A 20,407-nucleotide genomic window follows, 5' to 3' on the forward strand; every position below is an offset into this window, starting at 1 on the left:
TCATTCAGGATAAAAAATGCAGCAATTTGGCTAATTTGTATGGTTACAGGAAAGAGTAGAATAGCTACTGTATACTCTGGAGCAGCAGGTCCCTCCTCTCCTTTCAAAGTAACTAAAATATATGTTTGTCTCCTCCCTTTATTGGTGAGGGAACTGTATGTTTATGAGTATATTGCTGACATAATGGAACACGTTATATTCTTATACTTCAACTGAAATATAAAATGTTATTTCAAAGTGAAGTGAACATGAGAAAATTTGAAAAATCTGACAGCAGTTCCCCATGAAGTGTGGCTTAAGTCTCTCACTTTATGCATCAATTTCACCCCTAATAAAAATTACATTCAAAAAAGTGAAATTAGTCCCACAGAAATCACACAGCATAAAATTAAGTATCATTGGTCAGAACAATTTATGTTCAAATTGTACTGCTTTATTTACAACTGTGGTTTATAAACAGTAACACAAACATCTTTACATTAACATTATGAAAAATCTCATTGCTGAAGTAGGCACAGAGTCAGGAGGCTCTTCAGGAGATTTTTGGAAGGGGATAGGAGGAGGAAAATGTAAGACAACAGCTGCAGGGCAGAACTATAAATACAGGATCATGGGCCCAAGTGCAGTTTCATGCAAATATGTTCAATAGTTTAAGTTCTATTGGTGTTTATTCAGATAGTAAAAAGGAGTTAGTTCCAGAATTAAGGTGCCTTAGCTTGATTCCTACTAAAAATAACGTAGAATAGCTATTTATTATAAAGGTCAGTTTTATTTGATCTCTTTTACGATACATCAATTTTTACATTTTATGACCTGCAAATACTCAGCAGATTCCACACAGCACAGCTAATCCCCTTAATAATTATTCTACAGGTTTTGGTAGTTTCCCATGACCATAAGGGCATCCTTCCAGGACTGGGTTTAGTAATATGGAGAACTAAAGTTATTTTAAGTATGAAAGCTGAAGATTTCTTGTAGAATAGTTGTTGGTTTCTCAGACATTAAAGTATTTGGATGTGGTTGAAAGGAAAAAAAACAGAACAAATGACTTGAAAACACTGAATGAAGACAACATTCAATTAAATACAATTATCAAATATATACATTGCTTGGATCTCTTTATTTGTGTGCATTAGTCTTGCTTCAAACACACCTACAAGTTAGTGCAAAATCCATCTATGCTGAACTGAAGGTTCTTAAAAAAGCTCAGAGAACACATATTTTACTCTTCTGGGAGACAGACAGCTTATTTTCAACTCTTCTGCTATCACATAACATGAATTCCAATAGCAAGGTGCCCACCTACTTTTACTACAAACAGGAATAGTGTTTTTCTCCTGGAAACCGTTAGTTTGCATAACTTCAAAGCCATAACCCTGTCATGACTAATATTGTCCACACTTCAGGTTGGTATTTTGCTTCTCATCATTTACCCATTCAAATTATTTTACCTGATAGTTCAAAGGATATTTAAAAAGTTTCACAGAATGGTTTTCATTTTGCAGTCACTTGGGAGTCCAAGATTCCTTTAACTGGGTTCCTTTCATTTTAAAAAGGAGGAAGTAGAGTTACTGAGCTTTTGTGTCTTCCATTTAAAAACCTGAGTATTGTTATGAGTCCTTGATACTACCCAGCAGGAAAAAACAAAATTTACAGATGTTAAGTCATAAGTCATTTCTGACTTCTACTTTTCAAGGTCACTTAAAACATTCCCATTTTCTACTATTTTTGTACCTAAAAGAGCTACATTTTCTTGATAGCGGTTCTACAAAACTGAGCTGCATTCTGCATCCTTGAAGGTACAAGTCAGCTACATTAAAGTGGCTTAAAAGAACCAAACAAACTGACCTTTATAATAAACAACTTCTGCAAAACCCCCTGAAAATGTTAAACAAAAATAAAGAATTAAAAACCCTGCTCAGAAATTTGATAATAATTTACCCTATCTTAAGCCTGCTACTCAGACACTCCTGGCAGCAAATGGAACCATTCTCTTCAGTAAGTATTCGGGTGGGAAGCAGTCATTTTGTGTCCATATGGTTGCTTCTTCTTTCTAAACCATTATCTTCAAAGTCTTCTATTTCATTAGCTCTCCAAAGCATCCAGAACTTTCATGATCTGTTGTTTAATGGCTTTGGTAGCATCACCTGCGTTTGGAATTAAATATCTAAACAAAAAAAAAGTTGGGGGATGAGGGAAGGAGGAGAGAGAGCCATCGTTAATACATCTATAAAGATTCCTATGCCAGTCAAAAAAATCGTGTCTGTCTTTTTCTCCAACTTAAATCATGGTTAGATTTGGGGAAAACAAACAAAAAACCCTCTTGTTAAATATAAACCCATTGTGGAAAAAGTAAAGTTCATTTATGATCTCAGTAAGACTTCAGGTCTCAGAGATTTCAAATGAAAACTTAAAATATTTAAAACATTTTGCCTTTTTGTTTCAAAGAACTCAAAAAAATCACAACAAAAAAATTGCTCTCTTTTTGGTAGAGAAACCCCCGCCTAAAAACTAAGTTGGCATTTGCTAAGGGGTGCCTAGAGTCTAACAAGATCAAGAACCACTGCATTAGTGCGAAAGTTTTCTTCGTGTTAATTTATTGTTGATGAAAATGATTGGGTTAAATGCCCCTGGAGATCAGTCAACCAATTTACTAATAGAAAAGAAGGTATTTTCATTGGTAGGGGGGTCTATTTAACTCACAGAGAGACAAAGCAATTTTCACAGCTTGGTCATGGCACAAAGAGCCAATTTTGTGGGTATTTCTTGGCAGTCTCACCCCTTGCCACTGACTGGCAGAGAGGCATATGCCATATAGTTTCATACTTAGTAGGGTCGGAAGGGACCTGAGAAGATCATCATTTACTTTATATAATTTACTTCCTGCGGAATTTACCATTATACTTTATCATATTATTATACATCTGAATATTACATTTAAATCTAAATTTAAACATAAAATTTATAGTCAATATGAATTGTAACTTATAATCATCATAGTTATATGTAGCATTTACAAAAGACATCTACAAAAGGTTTTGGAATACTAATTAATGCTAATATTAATAGAAACATTTTCACTTCACTGACTGGCACCTTCACTTAGTCTACCTCACTGGCAGAGAGTAATTCTTAATCATGCCATCTATGGCTAATGATTGTCATGTTTTTGTACTGCAGTAAGCACTGGGACATTCTAAAACAGCATATTATATTAATATACTTTTGAGTTTTTTTAAGGCTGATTTCATGGGAAATTGAGGCCAATGCAATATTTCCTGGTGACTGAGGACAACAGTTTTTCACAGCTTCCGCAAAAACGCAAATTAATTAGACCCCCTAGTCACTGGAGTTCAAGTTTTCTCTAGAGTTTACTTCACCAATATATGCAATCCCTAATCTGAAGACGTTTCCATCCCCGCCCTTCTATTCTTGCTCTCTGCATAAATCCAACTTTGAGAAGCATCTAGTTTGGACTAGATGATCATATGAGGTCCCTTCCTGCCCTAAGATTTCCAGATATCAGACTAAAGGTTTTGTAGCATAATAAAGCTGATTTCAAGCCTCTTATACTGGGTTTATCACATCCACTCTTAACACTAAAATGGTTGCAAGAATCACTTAAGACAAGGGGTCAGCAACCTATGAGCCCCAAACCACTGGATCCAGCCTGCAGACGTGGGGCTTTGGTGACATTCAGCATTGGGGTCCTTATGCCACAGCAGGGAGAAGCAATGGGAGCAGATGGGTCCTTGCACCCACCTACCTCTGACCTGAGTTGGGGTATTCTTGCAGTCTTAAAAAGCTGACAACTGCTGACTGAAGAGATAAAACTCTTGGTTAAACATATTCAGAGATGTTTATAGGAACACAGGGGTAGAGAAGAAACGTTTTTTTCAACGTGGTCTTTCAGACTGATATACTAAGCACTATACATTTTCTATAAAAATGCTAAGTGTTTCCAACAAAGTGTACTGAGGACTGATTTCCCTGAATAGTAAAACGAAGTTAATGGCACTGTACATATCACAGGGGCAGGCCATTTGTTCTGTGAGCAGTATGTATGTGAAATGTTCTTACCTTTCAACTGCCAAAATTTCTATGCCTGAAGTACTGCTGTTTCCATATTTAAAGGTGATTAGTTCAGGGTGTTTCTTCTTGGATGTGATTTTAACTACAGAATTTAGTGCCTGACGAGACTGTATGTAAGCCAATCCTTTTCGCGATGGAATCTCCCTCAAACAATACATGTGTGTTGCAGTAACTAAGAGATGACTTAAGGAAGAGAAAAAGCTTATCAAACAAATTGAACTTGTAGGTGGTCAAGCCTGTAGAAAGTGTAATAGTAAAGATAATCCACACTATGTGCTAGCCAACACGCACAGCTTTCAAATATCAATACAATAGATCTACAGTCATTCTTTGGCCAGGGAAGGGAAGATGCAATACACATCATGCTCTAGTTCCTGCTCATAACCAGTTTATGAAGGTCAATTGAACTGTGCCTCATTTCAGAATAGCAATACATCAACACGCCCTTCAATAAGGAAAGAGCAGAATCATATGACTACCTGGAGACCCCCTGGTGCTGCAAATAAGCCTAATCTTAGTGAGAATATTTATCTGAATATCTTTGCAAAAAACAGCTAATGTCATTCTGTGTACTACACTTTTGCAGAGTGTAAAAAAGTGTGAAAGAACAAATAATACAGTTATTAGAATTTTCTGGGAGAAAAGTTATTTACTGGCGCAACTCCCTATGGTTCACTAAACATGAAGGAGTAATTTAAATAGTACCACCCACCTTTTCAGGCCCTAACAACAATACTTTAATACCTGGGAAACATGTGTCCATTTTCTTTCACCTCATTACATGGGAAATTATATTTTACATCTGGCTTGTTTATCCATGTCTGGATGTTAACCACCTCTTTTCGATCGTCGTCTGACATTGAGGAGCTATCAATTTCATCTATTTGAAACAGAAAAAAAAGTCACTTTTATTTAGAACATCCATCAAGTCTTTAAATGTTACAATATTATTGTTGGTTAAAAAAAACAGGCTTTATAGCTGTACAGAACATGGAGGATATCTAAACAGATCAAAAGTTTAAGGAACCCAGTTATCTAAAAGCAGTGAATCCTAGAGACATGGCTGAGATCCAGTACTTCAGTTCTCACCTCCATTCTTTCACTGCTCTCTCTCAAAGCTATTTTTAGATGTTCTACTTAAAATATTTACTGCAAAGCAAGGTCAAGTTGCACATCCATCTCTTAGACTGGTAACTGCCATATTTATTTGAATACAAGAAGAGGTTCCTCCCACTCACCATGGGGGAAGAGCCCCTCGTCTTGGATTCAAGTACAAGGGCAGCAGAACAGCAGCTGCAGCTCTGACTCTGGGCTTGGGGCTGGAATCTGAGCAGCAAACACTGCCTCCCCTGCCCCCAACCACCTCTGCTCCATGCTACCACCACCACTTCTGCCTCTGTCTTTCCACTCCCACTGTCATTCACTTTCCTGACCCAGGGCTGGGGCTGGCACTGCTGCCATCACAACTCTTTTTTTGTCTTCCTTAAAGGAGAATTTTCCATGCCTCAAGTCAAATCATCCAAAACAATTCCAAATCCATGAGTCATTCAAAAACCATATGTGGCCCTGCTACCGGCAAACATCCTCCACCCCTGCTTGGGGCTTCAGATGCTTCCATAACCTTTGGTGGGCATCCTACGTGCAGGCCCAAGCCTGGAGGCTTAGGGTTTGGATGCCCCCTAGTTTTGTTTGCCCTCAGCCAAATGGCTGCAGAAGCAAGCTAGGGAGGAGTCTCCCATTTCCATAACGTCAGCATATTGCTGAGATCTTTCCACTGGAACCGAAAGTGAGAAGCTAATTATGCATTATGTTGGTCAGGGTACTACCCCCTGCCACACTCGTGGTTTTCCCCAGCCAGTAGCAGGACACATGATTTTGGGATGAAGGATCATATCCCAGTTGCACCATTTCTATTTATCAGTGCACAGGAAGCCTAGGTTCATGATCCCAGGCTCCCCCTGCACTGGTAAGTTGTAAGCCAGGTGCCCACAGCCTGATGGGAACAGATACAGTCCTAGGGCTGGGACTGACAATCAGCTGATCTTCTCAGCCCCAAGGTGCCATCTCAAGGCACAATGAGCTGGATCACCAGTTCCAGACCTAAGCCCTGGCACCACACCAGGACCAATCTCATAGCCCATGCATCAGGATGTCAGAAAAGTCTCATGTGCAACCCAGCTGCATACATGGTTAAGGTCCTAGTACAGTGGGGATCCAGGAGAGGTTCCTCAATCCAGGTGTTTTCATGGCTGGGAATGTCTCAAAAAACTTGTTCCAGTTCCCTAGGAGCTATGGGGCAAAGCAAACAACCTGCTTTGGCAGCCCAGCCCAGCCCAGCCCAGATAATGAGTTTCCCTCAACTCAGCACCCTGAAAACGGCAAGGGGCAGCCCCATGCAGGGCTCTACTACACAGCTGTCAGCCTGCTGACACAGGAGCTGTCAACTAAGCCTTACCATACAGTCTGCATCAGGGGGAACCAAAGCCGGCCACAAAAATGATATACTTTGTGAAGCATTTTTATGGCTGGTTTCCCATTTTGTCATGGCACTAACTGCCTGAAGATGTGGCCTTAAATAGGTTACTATATAAGACACACTTAATCTGATCACCACTTAAGTGTAATAATGTCTGCCAGAGGCCCTGGTCCCATACAGAGATGAGAGTTTTCAAACTAGTTTTGGGTACATGTAGCCACAGCTAACAGCTGCATAGGACCACTGAAGTAATCCAGCTGATTACCATGGCTTTTATTTTATTTCAAAGGGTATCACTTCTCTGATCAGCTGTACAAGTACTGCTGTCATGCTCCAACTGAGTGAAGGTGTGGATTCCTTTGAGGCAAAGAGCCAAAGCAAACAGCTTGCCCTTATTTTGCTAATCTGTTGTTGCAAACCACTCAGATGTGAATGATCCCAGTTCTACTGTTGTTCAAAGCTAGTTTGGGTTATCTCAACACTAGTGGAGAGTGGGACAGCTTGTGTCCATCAAGAGATTTATAGGATTACAGCGCTCAAATGTTCAAATTATTGCTATAGTATCTGTAAATATCCACCCAAAAAAAAAAAATCACAGCTCTGTTGCTAGTGACACAAGAAGTACTATAGCACTTTCCTAGTTCACTTTCATTGCCAGTATCTGCTTTTGGTATACTCTACCATAACAATATCTGTCTGGTATTATAAGCAGAAACAAACTGGATGTATAGATTCAACAATACTGTTGTAGCCCTCATGCCAAGGAACAGCATCATATTATTTTATTCAACAGTTTCTGGAATGCACTCCTCCCCAAGTTAAGTTTCAGAAAATAGAGCGTTAGTGTTAATAGCCAAGGACCATATATTTTATACTCACTTTATATGACTAAGTAAATTCTAGAAAGTTAACACATACAAGGCAAGAGCTTAAAACAGCAGGCAGTCCATACCATCAGCAACACTATAGGAGAACTCTGAGAAAAGTACACATATCCCATAAATCATTTTCCACATTACATTTTATTTTTACTTTCACTTAATCAGAAAAAGCATATAATTAAATATCCACTGTAGTGCCATTTTTATCCAGAAAAATATATCAATTGTATAGTTTTCAGCAAAATGGGGGCCTATTCTCAGTTCCTTGCCTATACTATAATTAGTAAGTCACAGCAGCATTTTGGAACACAGAGACAATATCCCACAAAACAGAAAAGGAGGACAATGTGATGCCAGGTAAGAAGAGGATTTCATACCATACCAGTATCATATTCTTCTTCATCTCCAATGCTGAATACTGGTTTTACACCACGGTAGGGTTTCCCCAATCGGTCACTGCTGCTGACATGTCTGTTGGCATGGGGAAAAGTGCAGGGGCATAGGGAACAAGGAAAAAAGAAAAAAGAGAAAAGTAACCTTAAGACTGCTGGTCCATTTCCTATAGCAGTATGCAACAGCAAAATGCAAACACATATGTGCAACCAGAAAGGAATCCAAAGCTTCATAAAGTCTAGTGCAAGAAAGCGAAGACTGGTCCAGCAAGCCATCAAAGTTAATAAAGCCAGTGATGCGGTTATTTGCCAGGCTGAATGCTTAAGGAAAGTATTGAAAAGCAGTTATTCCTGCATCTTAAATGCAACTTCTAATCACTTTCTCAACTTATAAAAATATGCTAACAACCTGGAACATTAAAGAGGCAGTTTGAAAAATACCCTTCAGAACAGCCTTAGTTCTCTGCTGAATTATGCTACATTGCCCTGCACACCTTGGGAAGGATGTCAAATTGGGGTGGAAGAATACCAGTAAGTACATGCGATAGCGCACTCTAATGACTAAAGGATCACTCAGAATTTTTTTCTCTCTCCAAAAGATGCACTGAAAATCATCTCATGCCTCTTAAACTGATACTAAGAATCAAAGCTTAAGGTATACAGTTTCACTTCCTGTATGTTAATTTCTCAGTACGAGCCTGATCCTGTACATTTTAGTCTGCGGACTTCTGCTCAAGTACCGACTGCAAAATTACTTAATCTGCTCCGACAGATCATGCTAACAAACACATCCAAATATATGCTGAGTCCCCCAACACGAGAACTAAAGTACTTGGTATTGCCAATTCTTGCCAATTTTGAATACTGGAATATTTTGTTCCTTAGAACTCTAGCTCATAAAATCCTGCAACTAGATTAAAATTTCTGCTTTTGAATGAAAAATGCTTCTAGCCTTCCTGGCTGCAGAGTGCAACTTGAAGACATGACAGTACAATTGTGAACATTCAAAAAGGGAAGATAATTAAGGATCACAAATCTTACATGACTTTTGAACATTTGGAATTCAATACATCTTACAAACAAAAATAATTGTTAAATATTTATAATATTCTGCTCCTGTTTTAAGCCAATATATTGATGTACACTGGCATACGCACTGTTGTGGGAGTGATGTTTATCTATCCTGGAAATACATTTAAGAGTAAAGAGTTACTATATCACCTAAAGCTAGTTAACAGAATACTAAAGATGACGACACAGAAGAATTAATTGTTAATTCAGACCCCCCCCAGATATATGCTTAACAAAAAACAAATACAAAATAAGCATCAATGACACTGACAATCCAAGCATTTCTGTGTTATTATTTATTTACACTTTGATGAATATGAACAGGGTTAATTTTTGATTTTAGTAAACAAGAAGAAAAAACCCACTATAAATAACAGCTTTGGTTAGAAGAGATGTTCAGTAAGATCATATATTTACTGTGCTACTTGAAATTTATAGACAGGGATTAAAATGGTCATATTTGCATTTAAAGAGCAAGGTTAGGCAAGGCAAAAAGGACTACTGTAAAAAAATTTGCAATGTATCAAACTAAAAATGGGAATTTTGGTTAGAGCTAAGTGAGAGCTGTTTTAATCTAATTCCTTTCAAATGCTAAACAGCAAAAAAAATTTTCAGGCTTTTTGTTGGTAGGAATACTGTGGGCACAACTGATGGAGCAACTTCTCTTATTACTTTTTAAAATTAGGAATTTTTAGAAAAACCTAGTCTGAGAATCCAGGACAAATGCAGTATATGCAGCTGGAAACTTGTACTAAAATACCAATGTGAGAAAATAGGTAATTTGAATTGGGGTAGAGGAGGAGGGGGAGAAAAATCACAATAAAGGGAAAGTGTAAGCTTCATGAAGCAACAGTTCTTGGTTAGAAATTGAGGTAGGATGGGCTTTACATCACAGAAAACTAAATACAAAAAAGCTGTCAAACAGAAATTCTACTTGGATTGTTACCGCTTCCTAAGAAGTGATGAAAAACAGCTTTATGAATCCTGAAATAACCAAGTGTCAGTTTCATTAGACACTTCACTTGGAGAGGCTGTGGAGCAGGAGTCAGCAATGTTTTGGGGCAGATTGGCAAAAACACCCACAACTTTAACTTGTAAGATGCTGGTGTGCCAGGGCTGGGGCTGCGAGGGGGCCAATCCATGTGGCAGCAGAGTCCCAGGCCCTTTTCCACCATCTGCCTTGAGGTGCTCATGCCAAACAAAATGTCTTCGTGTGCCACACTCTGGCACCTGTGCCAAGGGTTGCTTACCCCTGCTGTGGAGTCTCCATCCCTGGAAACTTAATAGCAGGTTAGACAAAAGTTTGAATGAAGTGATTTATACAGGCATGATTCTACCTGGAACAAAGGTTGAGCTAGACAAAGTCCTTTCCAGCCTTACTTTTCAGATTTTTTGATTGTGTGTCAGCGAAACAAAGTGACCTTTACATTTAGCAATGCTTTTGATGACCAACATCAACTCCCTTCCATAATACTGATGATGAGTAGGCCCAGAAGTGTCAGCTAGATATGAATACCCTTTTACAATGGAAGAATAGCTACTAGAGAAAGAAGGAGATCAAAATCCTTAACAGATTTTTCCTTCCACTTTTACTCATGATTTTTTCTATCATCTCCATCCATACTTTTCAAGCAACCCAGACCTAGCTGTAAGACAACAACCCCAAAATACAGACCACCAAAATATTATTCACGACTGAAAAAACAGATTTTTTTTATGATTCTATGAAATACTGTGGGTGACCTTCCTTTAATGCAATAAACTTTCTATAGTTCCAGTTCTTTATTTCTCATATAAAAAAGTATAAGGGGACAACAGATTTATGAGCAATACAGTTAATTCCAAGAATGAAAGGAGGAGTACCCAAGAGCTATCCCTACTTTCTTGACTGTTTTCACTGCAATCACCTCTCTTTTTGACCAGCACATTCCTTCAAAACGTATATTTCACTCTTGATGGGTTAAAACTATAGCAAATTTTAGATTTACTGACAAAAATTTCAATGACCTTGAATAGTCTAAGACCACCAGCAGTTCTAAAGCTGCTTTTTGGACAGATTGTAACAGGGTTCCTTTGAAGCTGAAGTTTCTTCTGCCAATACGCAAAACTTGGGTCAGAGAAGAGCTTCTAGTATATTCTCTCTCTACAAACGACTAATAAAATGCAAAATAACACTAACAGGTTAAAAAAAGAAATAAAATAGATCCCATAAAAAGCAACAGAGGAAGAAAACAGAAAACTACCATATAAAAACCAAGAGAATTAGAAAGCTCTGCAAATACAGCCCTTTTCTTCCCTTAACCTTCAAAATAACACTTGAAAGGGTTAACAACTTGACACAAAGCAACACAGCTTTATAAAAATCAATATATGGAATTTCAGCAATTTTGTCAGTGTAACCAATGCTTACATACATTGTGAAGTCATGCTAAAAAGGACAAAAGGTGGTTTTAGTCAGATTGCTTTACTCAATGGCTTACCGCTCCAGGCTTGCTCTGTCTGGCCAGGGAAGATTGAAAGATATTCTATAGCAAATTGAGGTAGAGGACAAAAACAAAATAATTACAAAATAAACCCCCCCAAAAACCCTTAGGCAAGACACGCAAGTACCCTATATCAGCAGTTTTCTTCTTGCTATCCTCATCGAGGGAAGAGGCTTTATAAATAAAATCCAACAACATTTCATAAGCAGCAGCCAGGAAGCACTGGAAAGCTTACAGAATCTTTTAAAAGAAGTTTACTATATGTATGGTTTGCATAGAAGCCTTATTTGAACTCCTGGTGCAGCAGAAACTAAAGAACATTTTCATTACAAGACACTTTCCCCCCAAGTGTTGACTCTGTTATTCCAATAGACACACTAAGCAACACTACCCTGTTGTTAGAAATATTATTAAAAATGTATAGTGAATAGAGTGTTGTTAGAACTGCACAGTTTGTATCTCGTACCTGATAAGCAGAAACACCACCAAGGACATCTCGCTAATTTACTATCTCTTTGTAACACTAAATCACACATACCTTCAAACTCCTCTGCCTCTACTCTTGTAAACTACAAAGGCTGTGATTTAATTGGCTGCGTCCTTGGGAAAGAGAGGGGTTTGAACTTTTGGTAACCTGGAGAGCTTTCTAAGCATGCGTAATTAGCTAATGCATATATGCCTATCTGCCCCGCATACTTAAGTAGTTAATTATAATGCACATGCGACGGATGACGTGACGTCATTTCATATATGTTTGTATGAACCGGAAATGAGTTGTAAGAGTTCCTGCTTCTGCACATGTGCCCAGGAGGGAAGGGATAAAACCCAGCTGAGAGTTTTCCTCAGAGGCAGAGTGTGGTTTTTTGTCTTCACTCTGACCCTATTTGCAAATATACCTTTTGTGTTGCTAATAGTGTGTGTCTGAGAGTTCTTCGCCTCCCGAGAAACGAACCGCAGCATTTTTGCAACACTGTAAACAATAGTTCTAAATGAATTAAAATTAAGCTGTCAAGAATCTGAGAATCATTGCTCAGCAATGGCAGTTAACCTGAATTTTACTAACAAGTGTTTTCTGAAATACTCAAGTGAATTTTTTCATAATCTTTCAATGATTAGTTTTAATCTTAAGAAGAATTATAAAATAGGCCACTTCTGTAGCTAAAGTATTACAGCAACTTAATTTCTGTTTATTGAAAATAAATATTTAGCATTCAGTCAAACGACTTTAGAAGTGCTTTAAAATATATGAATTAATGCAAAACTCCTCTTGTGAAGATACCTTATTTAACAAAAAAAAACAAACTAGGATAGAGTTTAACCTATCCCTAACGAGGTGTTTTAGGACTGCCCTTAGAATTGAAGAGTTCAGGGCTCTCAGTTATCTATCCAAGTCACAAATTCAAGATAATCACTTTTCAATTTTTCTTTATTTCAATTACTCCCATCCAGCCAAATGCATACAAACTGGGTGAAATGTAAACCGGGGTTGGAATTGTCAAGAGCTACCAGCACTGGCCTAATTCTCGTCATATGGACTTCAAAATTGCTGAGTTAGTAAAACCCAATCCTAAATGCCACTAATAAAATTTATAAGATGCTGTTGAAAACTTCTAGATTATCATCCAGAAGAACAGACTAAAAAACATTGGCTTTGGAGCTCTGAGCCAGCATAGTAGGTACACATTCTAAAGTTGATCTATTGAAAGTACTTGGGAAGGAAATTTCAAGAGGGATGAAAAAACCCTTAAGCTGATAAATTGTAAGGTAGCTTCTCCTCCTGTATCCAGTTATTTAGTCTAGTCTTTGTGTTTAAAGAACATACATCTACCTGAAATTAAAAGTCATTCATCACTGATAAATCACAATTGCATATGAACAACTCACCTATCCACAGGAGTTGATGTATTTTCAATAAAACTAATAACTTTCTCTTTCACATTCACAGATTTAGTCTTCAAAGCAACAGTCATTTTATTTACCAAGGACTTCACACCTTTCCCATCACTTAAGCCATTAGGAGAATCACCCTGTAAAAGTAACTGCCCTGAGAATTAATTATAAAACAACATTTGAACTGTTTACCAGTAATTTCTTAGGAATGAAAACAAGCTACAAGAAAATGAGTCTGATTAATTGCAATAACTTACAGATAAGTGCTTATTAGTATTTAGTTATAAAAATTAAGCATAAAGTATTAGTGAAACATTTATCTGAAAATACAGAAAGAGAAGAAAGTGTCAACCATTCCATCTTAAATACATGACAAAATTAAAATCTCGTATCTTTTTAGAATATTCCAGGTATAGAAAGAATTCAAAGATGTCACAAGCACATCCTCCATATGACCATAAATAGTACCATAGGACATTTATACACATACACTTTCATTCCTGGATGAGCTGGAGAGCCAACACGCTAGAGGCAGGCTCAATTAATCAAGTCTGCTCCGCTTGCAAGCTGCCGTGCATGGCATTGCGTTGCTTGCACTTGTATAACTGGTGAAATCCATGTTAGCGCAGAGAAAATGGCAGTGGTGCACTTTTGAAATACCACATCTTCTATGCATTTTAGTTCAAAAGAGCACTGCTGCCATTTTCTGCACACTGATATGCATTTCGCTGCATATGCAACTGCAAGCAACACAGCATCGGGTGCTTTCATGTGTAAAAATGCCCATCATGAGTCAGATCAATATTTCACTTAGCCCAGTATCCTCTCTCTGACAGTAGCAGAAGTGTTTGCTATAGAGGGAGAACACTAAACTGGATACTTCTAGAGTGATTTAGCCCATAGGCAATACCCTCCTTGGCATCCACCATAATTGGTTTAGAGATGCCAAAAGGAAACATCTGCAACATGGCAATTAATAAATCCATCATCCATGAATTTATCTAGCCCCTTTCTGAACTTGGCTGTGCCATCTGCTTCTACCACCTCCTGTGGCTATGAATTTCCCAAGTTACATGCACACTGCATAAAAAAGTACTTTATTTTGTTAGTTTTAAACCTATCACCTACTAATTTCAGTGGATACCTCTAGTTCTAGTATTCTGGGACTTGGTGAACAATAGTTCCCTGTTCACTTGGTCCACACCCTTCATAGTTTTACAGACCTTGATATCCTACCTCAGCCTTCTCCTTTCCAAACTGAAGAGTCCTAGCCTTTATAGTCTGCTGGTATGGCAACTGTTTCAGGTCCCTGATCATTTTGGTTGTCTTTCTCTGTACCTTTTCTAATTCTACTACAGGTTTCCTTCACTTTATGTAGTACATGCATTCCTAGAAAATGGCATAACTCAAATTTGCATAAAGGGAACCCACTTTACAAAGAAACAAATAGGGAAACATTCCAAGACCTCAACTGTACTGACCCCCAGACCCATTTCTACCACTTTTACAAGGTAATTTTGGTTCTCGGCAAAAGCAGACAGTTGGAGATAAGCTAGTGGGACACTTAGAAGCCATGGGGATGGCAACTACAGAAACACATCGCAGACAATGAGTGAGGAGCACAGATCCACATAGGAGACTATATTTTGGTGCACATCACTCATGCAATGCACCGCACAAAGCAGCTGACTGTGGGTTTCCACCATACCGATCACATGAGTAAATTTACCTTGCATATAACAAATTTTTGGTATAAAAAAAGAGTCATAGCATAAGAGCAAATTCGCACATACAGAACCCACATAAAGTGAGGGAAACCTATACATCCTTTTGGGGATGTGGGAACCAAAACTGCACACAATATTCATGATGTGGGTGCACCACTGATTTGTATAATGGCATGATTATAATTCTCCATTTTGTTTTCAATTCCCTTCTTAAATTTTGCCCAACATTTTATTCGTTTTCTTGGTTGCCACTGAACACTGAGCTGATGTTTTTTAAGAGCTACTTACAATGACTCCAAAATCTCTTCCCTGAATCATAACAGCTAGTTCAGAACCCCATGTGGATCCTCACATGCATGTAGAAAGAGGGCTGATGATTCTCATATTCCACCCACGTTGCCATTGGCTTTCTTGGCCCCCTTAAAACCTGTACAACCTCACCTCTCTGAAGTAAATGGTTTTAGATATAGGGGTATAGGTTGTAGCTGTGTTGATTTAAGGACATAGGCAGACAAGGTTCTTTGGGTGAATCTGATATTTTTTATTAGACCAACTTATATAGTTGGAGAACAATTTTTAAGCAAGCTTTCGGGTTTTTGAATAAAAGATATCAGATTCACCCAAAGAACCTTGTCGGCCTGTCTTTAGATATTAAACAGACGTAATTCAAGATTATGACAATTTTGATTAATGACTGACTTGCTGTGCAGTAGAATATAATAGAACTTTTTTGGGAAATGTAGTGACATTTTGACAGGAGCAGTCAGGGTTTCCTATCAACTAAGGTGATAACCTTAAATATTTTACACCCCAAAGTGAAAACATAGAATAGAATAGTTTATTCTAGATACTTTACTAAACAGATACCAATGGGACGAGATTTCTTTAATAATTTTTTTTCTCGCAAGAAAAAAAGAGACTTCAGGCTGTCTCCCGATACAAATGATTATGATGCAAAGCACTACATTATTCAAGATAGAAGGCAGCTAGATTTAGACCATTTGAGACCCTTCATATCTACCGTCTATTCAATAGAAAAAACTGCTTCACAATGACTCTCAGGTGTGCACAGGTACTTGCTAGTATATGAATTTTGGAGCAGATCCAACTACAGGCCTGAGGTCTAATAATAGCATCCACACTGCATACATAAACTTAGAAAAGGCCTCTATAAAGTATACAAAAAATACTGCCTCAATGTGCAACTTATACTTACGTCAACAGAGGAGTTTATGCTACTTCTTGAGCCTGAGGTACTAGCAATCCAGTGGCCATATCCATTTTCTGGTCCTTCTACATTAATATCTGCTAAATGCTGCTGGAGTGCTGTTGAAAAGGACATTCAAGAAAGATGAAAGCCACATCTAAGTGAATGGGATGATCATCTCATACTTCAAAGACAAATGTCAATTTTTGCTCCAGAAAGTTTAGAAAAAGAAAAAATAACGTTTAAATGCCATTGCAATTGTTTTTGTTTTTTTCCTTTCAATATTACAGAGCACTAATACACAAACTTATTGTAAGGCTGTTGAGAGAGACAACATTTAATTTCAGAGAAAATAGCAGCAACAGGAAATAAGCAAATGCTCCATCGTTGATCCTATGGACACAGCAAAACAATCCCTAATTTAATAATCCGAGGTCCCTATCTTAAAACTTATAGGAATAGATGCCCAAACTCATGCAGAGCCTTACTGATTTCCACTTGGGTCTAATAACACTTTTTAAAGTACAGAATTAGGAACTTAACTTCTAAAGCAACCCATTAGTGAAGAATTACGTGACAAGTATTAGGAAACAGTGCAACTGCTTTAGCATATATAGAATCAACACTAGAGAGGAGGAAGAATGAGATCACAGCTATGCATTGTTAATTTTCCCTATTCAGAAATCAAGATACGCAATGAAAATGGTAAAGCTAATAAATAAATATGGAAATATTTGTGTGTTCAATAACACAAAAACCTTTGCTTCATCTTTGGTGAACATGGCAATAAGCCATGTTCACCAAAGATCCAAGAGTAGTTTTGATAATTCAGTTTGACAAATTTCCAGCTTTGTTAGGTAAAAAGTAAATATAAGACATTAGTAAATGAAAATCTTACCCATAAATCCTCCTTTGGCAATGCTTACATATTCTTTGTTTTTCTGCAATAAGAAAAAAAAGGTTCATTGTACTTAATTGTACTTAAAAGCTCATGGGCTTTGTCAAATGAATGATAGGAACAGGTGCTCAAGCTTTTAGGCTGTAGCACACTTAGCAGAAGAACAGTTCCTTTATTAGAATCATAGAAAGGGAGGGTTGGAAGGGACCTCAGGAAGTCATCTAGTCTAACCCCCTGCTCGAAACAGGACCATCCCCAACTAGATCATCCCAGCCAAGGCTGTCTGGCTGGGTTTTGACAACCCCCAAGGATGGAGCTTCCACCTCTCTGGGTAACCTGTTCCAGAGGTTTACTACCTTCCTAGTGAGAAAATTCTTCCTAATATCTAACCTAAACTTACCTTGCTGCAACTTAAGTGTTGCTCCTTGTTCTGTTATCCGCTACCACTGAGAACTGTCTAACTCCATCCTCTTTCTAACCCCCATTCAGGTAGTTGAAGGTTGCTATTAAGTCCCCTCTTCTCTAGACCAAATACACCCAGTTCCCTCAGTCTTTCCTCATAAGTCATGTCCCCCAGGCACCCTCTGCTGGACTCTCTCCAATTTATCCACATCCTTTCTGTAGTGGAGAGCTCAAAACTGAACACAGTACTCCAGATGTGGCCTCACCAGTGCTAAATAGAGGGGAATAATCACTTCCCTTGACCTGCTGACAACACACCTACCAATGCAGCCCAGTATGCTGTTAGCCTTCTTGGCAGCAAGGGCATAAGATGGCTTCCTATTCAGCTTATTGTCCACTGTAAGCCTCAGGTCCTTTTCTGCAGAGCTGCTGTCCAGTTTGTCAGCCCCCAGCCTGTTAACTGGTGCATGGGATTGTTCTGTTCTAAGTGCAGGACATTGCACTTGTCCTTGTTGAACCTCATGAAATTCCTTTTGGCCCAATCCTCCAAATGTGTCTAGGTCACTCTGAATCCTAGTCTTACCCTTCAGCATATCTACTACTCCCCCTAGCTTGGTACTGCTTCCAAACAAGTGTTAGATTTGGTGCTGCTTCCAAACAGGTAAACTTAATGTTTAAAAAATGACTAGTTTAGACCATAGGTCTACAGCTTGAATCTTGTAAAAAAAATGCCTGTTCTTATCTTTCATCACATGAATAATCCCACTGTAAACCAGTGGGACTATTCATGGGGAAAAATGCTAATTGCAGAGAAATGTCTGTTATTTGGAACATGTTTCTCCTAATCTGCAGCGAAAGCATGAAGCACATAAAAATCATATGCATTTTTTTGTTGCTTACATTGTAGGTTATGTCCCCACTGAGATTTTGCAGTCAGCTCCCCAAGAAAGTCTTTGTTAGCTTGAATTTGTTCATTTTACACACCAGGTCCCGCCCTTCTGTCAATTTGAGGGACAGTAAGATCCAACTTGAAGCAAACAACCACTTTTGTCTTTCAACAAATATTCAAACCATGACTAGTTCTAAAAACAGTAAAAGGTTCCCAGTAAAGGGTATCTATTACTTTATACAGACTCGATGAAGAAACAATATAATATATTAATTGTTAAAACAATTCCAGTATCTTAGCTGTACCTGTAAAAAGTGTGCCAGCACCATGTTCATATACATGTCCTCTTCTTCCCTGCCACTTCCCATGAAACAGAGGTGCTCTCCACCAGCTATGGAGCCAGATTCAATGGACTGCTTCTGCGCTTCTAACAAAGATTTTACAGATTGTGCAAATTCTGAAGGGTTTTGGAGCATCTACAAAAGAATATATATATATATATTTATGTTTGTATACAATTTATTGAAGATACAAACTATCAGAGTAAAAAAAAAAGGTCTTCATTTTTATTTGTTAAAACACTAGCAACGTGTTCAGAATTTTTCAAGGCAAAAAAATCAGTCTGCTGCAGAGATCATACCACTAAGGAACACTAAGGGGTTTTTTTTTGGTTTTGGGGTTGGTTTTTTCTCAAAGAAAAAAATAATCACCATGAAGGGAGTATTTTATTAATCCAATTTTTATGGACAGTGCAACAGCAACTTGGGCAAAGGGAGGGCTTTCTAAGTTTGTGAAGCAAAGAGGCACTGAAAAAAAGATGAGCCAATGAGGCTGGCTTCCATCCTCACATTTCTAAGTAGCTTTCCCATTAATATTTGAATGCTACTAAGAGGAACCAAAACGTGTGGGGGGTTAAGGAGATTAGACACATATGTATGGGCTAGCTGTATAATGTCCCAAATACCTGAGCTCTTGAAACAAACTGTCAGGTCTGGGATATCTAAGAGGACACAAAGGACCCAAGTTCATTTAAAAGCAGAACTGTGGTAGCCTCTACACCAGTGGTTCTCCACATTTTGAGGACTCAAGGCACCTCCCAATAGGCTCGGATCTTCCCTTGTTAGACTCAAGGAACCCCTCAGAAAATGATAGCTCTTAGGTTTTCACTAATTTTTCACTCATTTCACTCCCTAGCTGCCTGAGGCGCAATGTGCTTCAAGACAGAGAAGCAGGCAGCCCTGAGATGGCCGTTCCCCTGTCTCGAGGTACACTGTGCCTCAGCCAGCTGGTCTGCAGGATTTTTGGGGGGAGGGGTCGCTACCAGGAAATTTAAGTAGCAAATTTTGCCCTGGTGCTGCAAATCAGCAGTACCACAAAACAGATTAACGTGCAACTCATGCATTTTGCCACAAACCACATGGTTCCTACACATCTGGATCCACCCTCCAGGTTTATCTTATAAATTATGTTTGTATGCCTAGCAGTACTAACATTGCATGGTGCCCTTGGAAGGATCTTAAAGGGACCCCACAGGGTGTCACATCACCCTGGTTGAGACTCTCACTCTATACTGTAGACCTCAATACAACTAGAACAACATAAACTGACTTTCTGAATTAGTGAAAATTGTGGTTTTTATCCTCCCTTCAAAGGTCAGGAGCTGAATTAAGCTCGTTGGGGTTCAAACAGAATTTAAGGGTAAAAAAATTCCTTTAACTAGTTTTCTAGCTGGACTGAATAACGAGATACAAAATCTAGTAATCTGGCAAGGTAACAAGAGTAATTATTTTAGCTGAAATTAGATCCAGGATCCTCTTAGAGAAAATGGCTGGTGTCTTTTTAATTACAGGTTAAACCCAACTACCTCCTCTTATTAAGGTTATATATAAATTTGCATCGACTCAGATGCTTCCCTCCCACCACCCTTTCAAAACACTGTATCTGGTACAGGAGTATAAAATGTTAAATAAGCAGCTTCTTTCTTTAAACTATTGTTTGG

The 20,407-nt window shown here is 38.3% G+C and overlaps 1 protein-coding gene across 2 annotated transcripts in view; it reads right to left on the reverse strand.

Moving 5' to 3' along the window:
• Window positions 1–395: 395 nt before the first annotated feature.
• TBC1D23 (TBC1 domain family member 23) overlaps window positions 396–20,407 on the reverse strand; it is a 55,799-nt gene continuing 35,787 nt past the window's right edge. The window contains exons 11-19 of one of the 2 annotated variants that reach the window (XM_090055774.1): window positions 18,714–18,884; window positions 17,118–17,160; window positions 16,229–16,338; window positions 13,280–13,422; window positions 11,393–11,437; window positions 7,832–7,920; window positions 4,837–4,972; window positions 4,081–4,275; window positions 396–2,167 (exon numbers count right to left, since the gene is read on the reverse strand). In XM_090055774.1, coding sequence (XP_089911900.1) covers window positions 2,086–2,167; window positions 4,081–4,275; window positions 4,837–4,972; window positions 7,832–7,920; window positions 11,393–11,437; window positions 13,280–13,422; window positions 16,229–16,338; window positions 17,118–17,160; window positions 18,714–18,884 — 1,014 coding nt within the window. In that variant the 3' untranslated portion in view covers window positions 396–2,085. The remainder of the gene's footprint in view (window positions 2,168–4,080; window positions 4,276–4,836; window positions 4,973–7,831; window positions 7,921–11,392; window positions 11,438–13,279; window positions 13,423–16,228; window positions 16,339–17,117; window positions 17,161–18,713; window positions 18,885–20,407) is intronic. The other variant, XM_090055782.1, reaches the window with a different exon arrangement.

The sequence above is a fragment of the Crocodylus siamensis genome, chromosome 1 (assembly GCF_052110815.1).
Source record: "Crocodylus siamensis isolate JL-2025a chromosome 1, ASM5211081v1, whole genome shotgun sequence".
NCBI lineage: Eukaryota > Metazoa > Chordata > Crocodylia > Crocodylidae > Crocodylus > Crocodylus siamensis.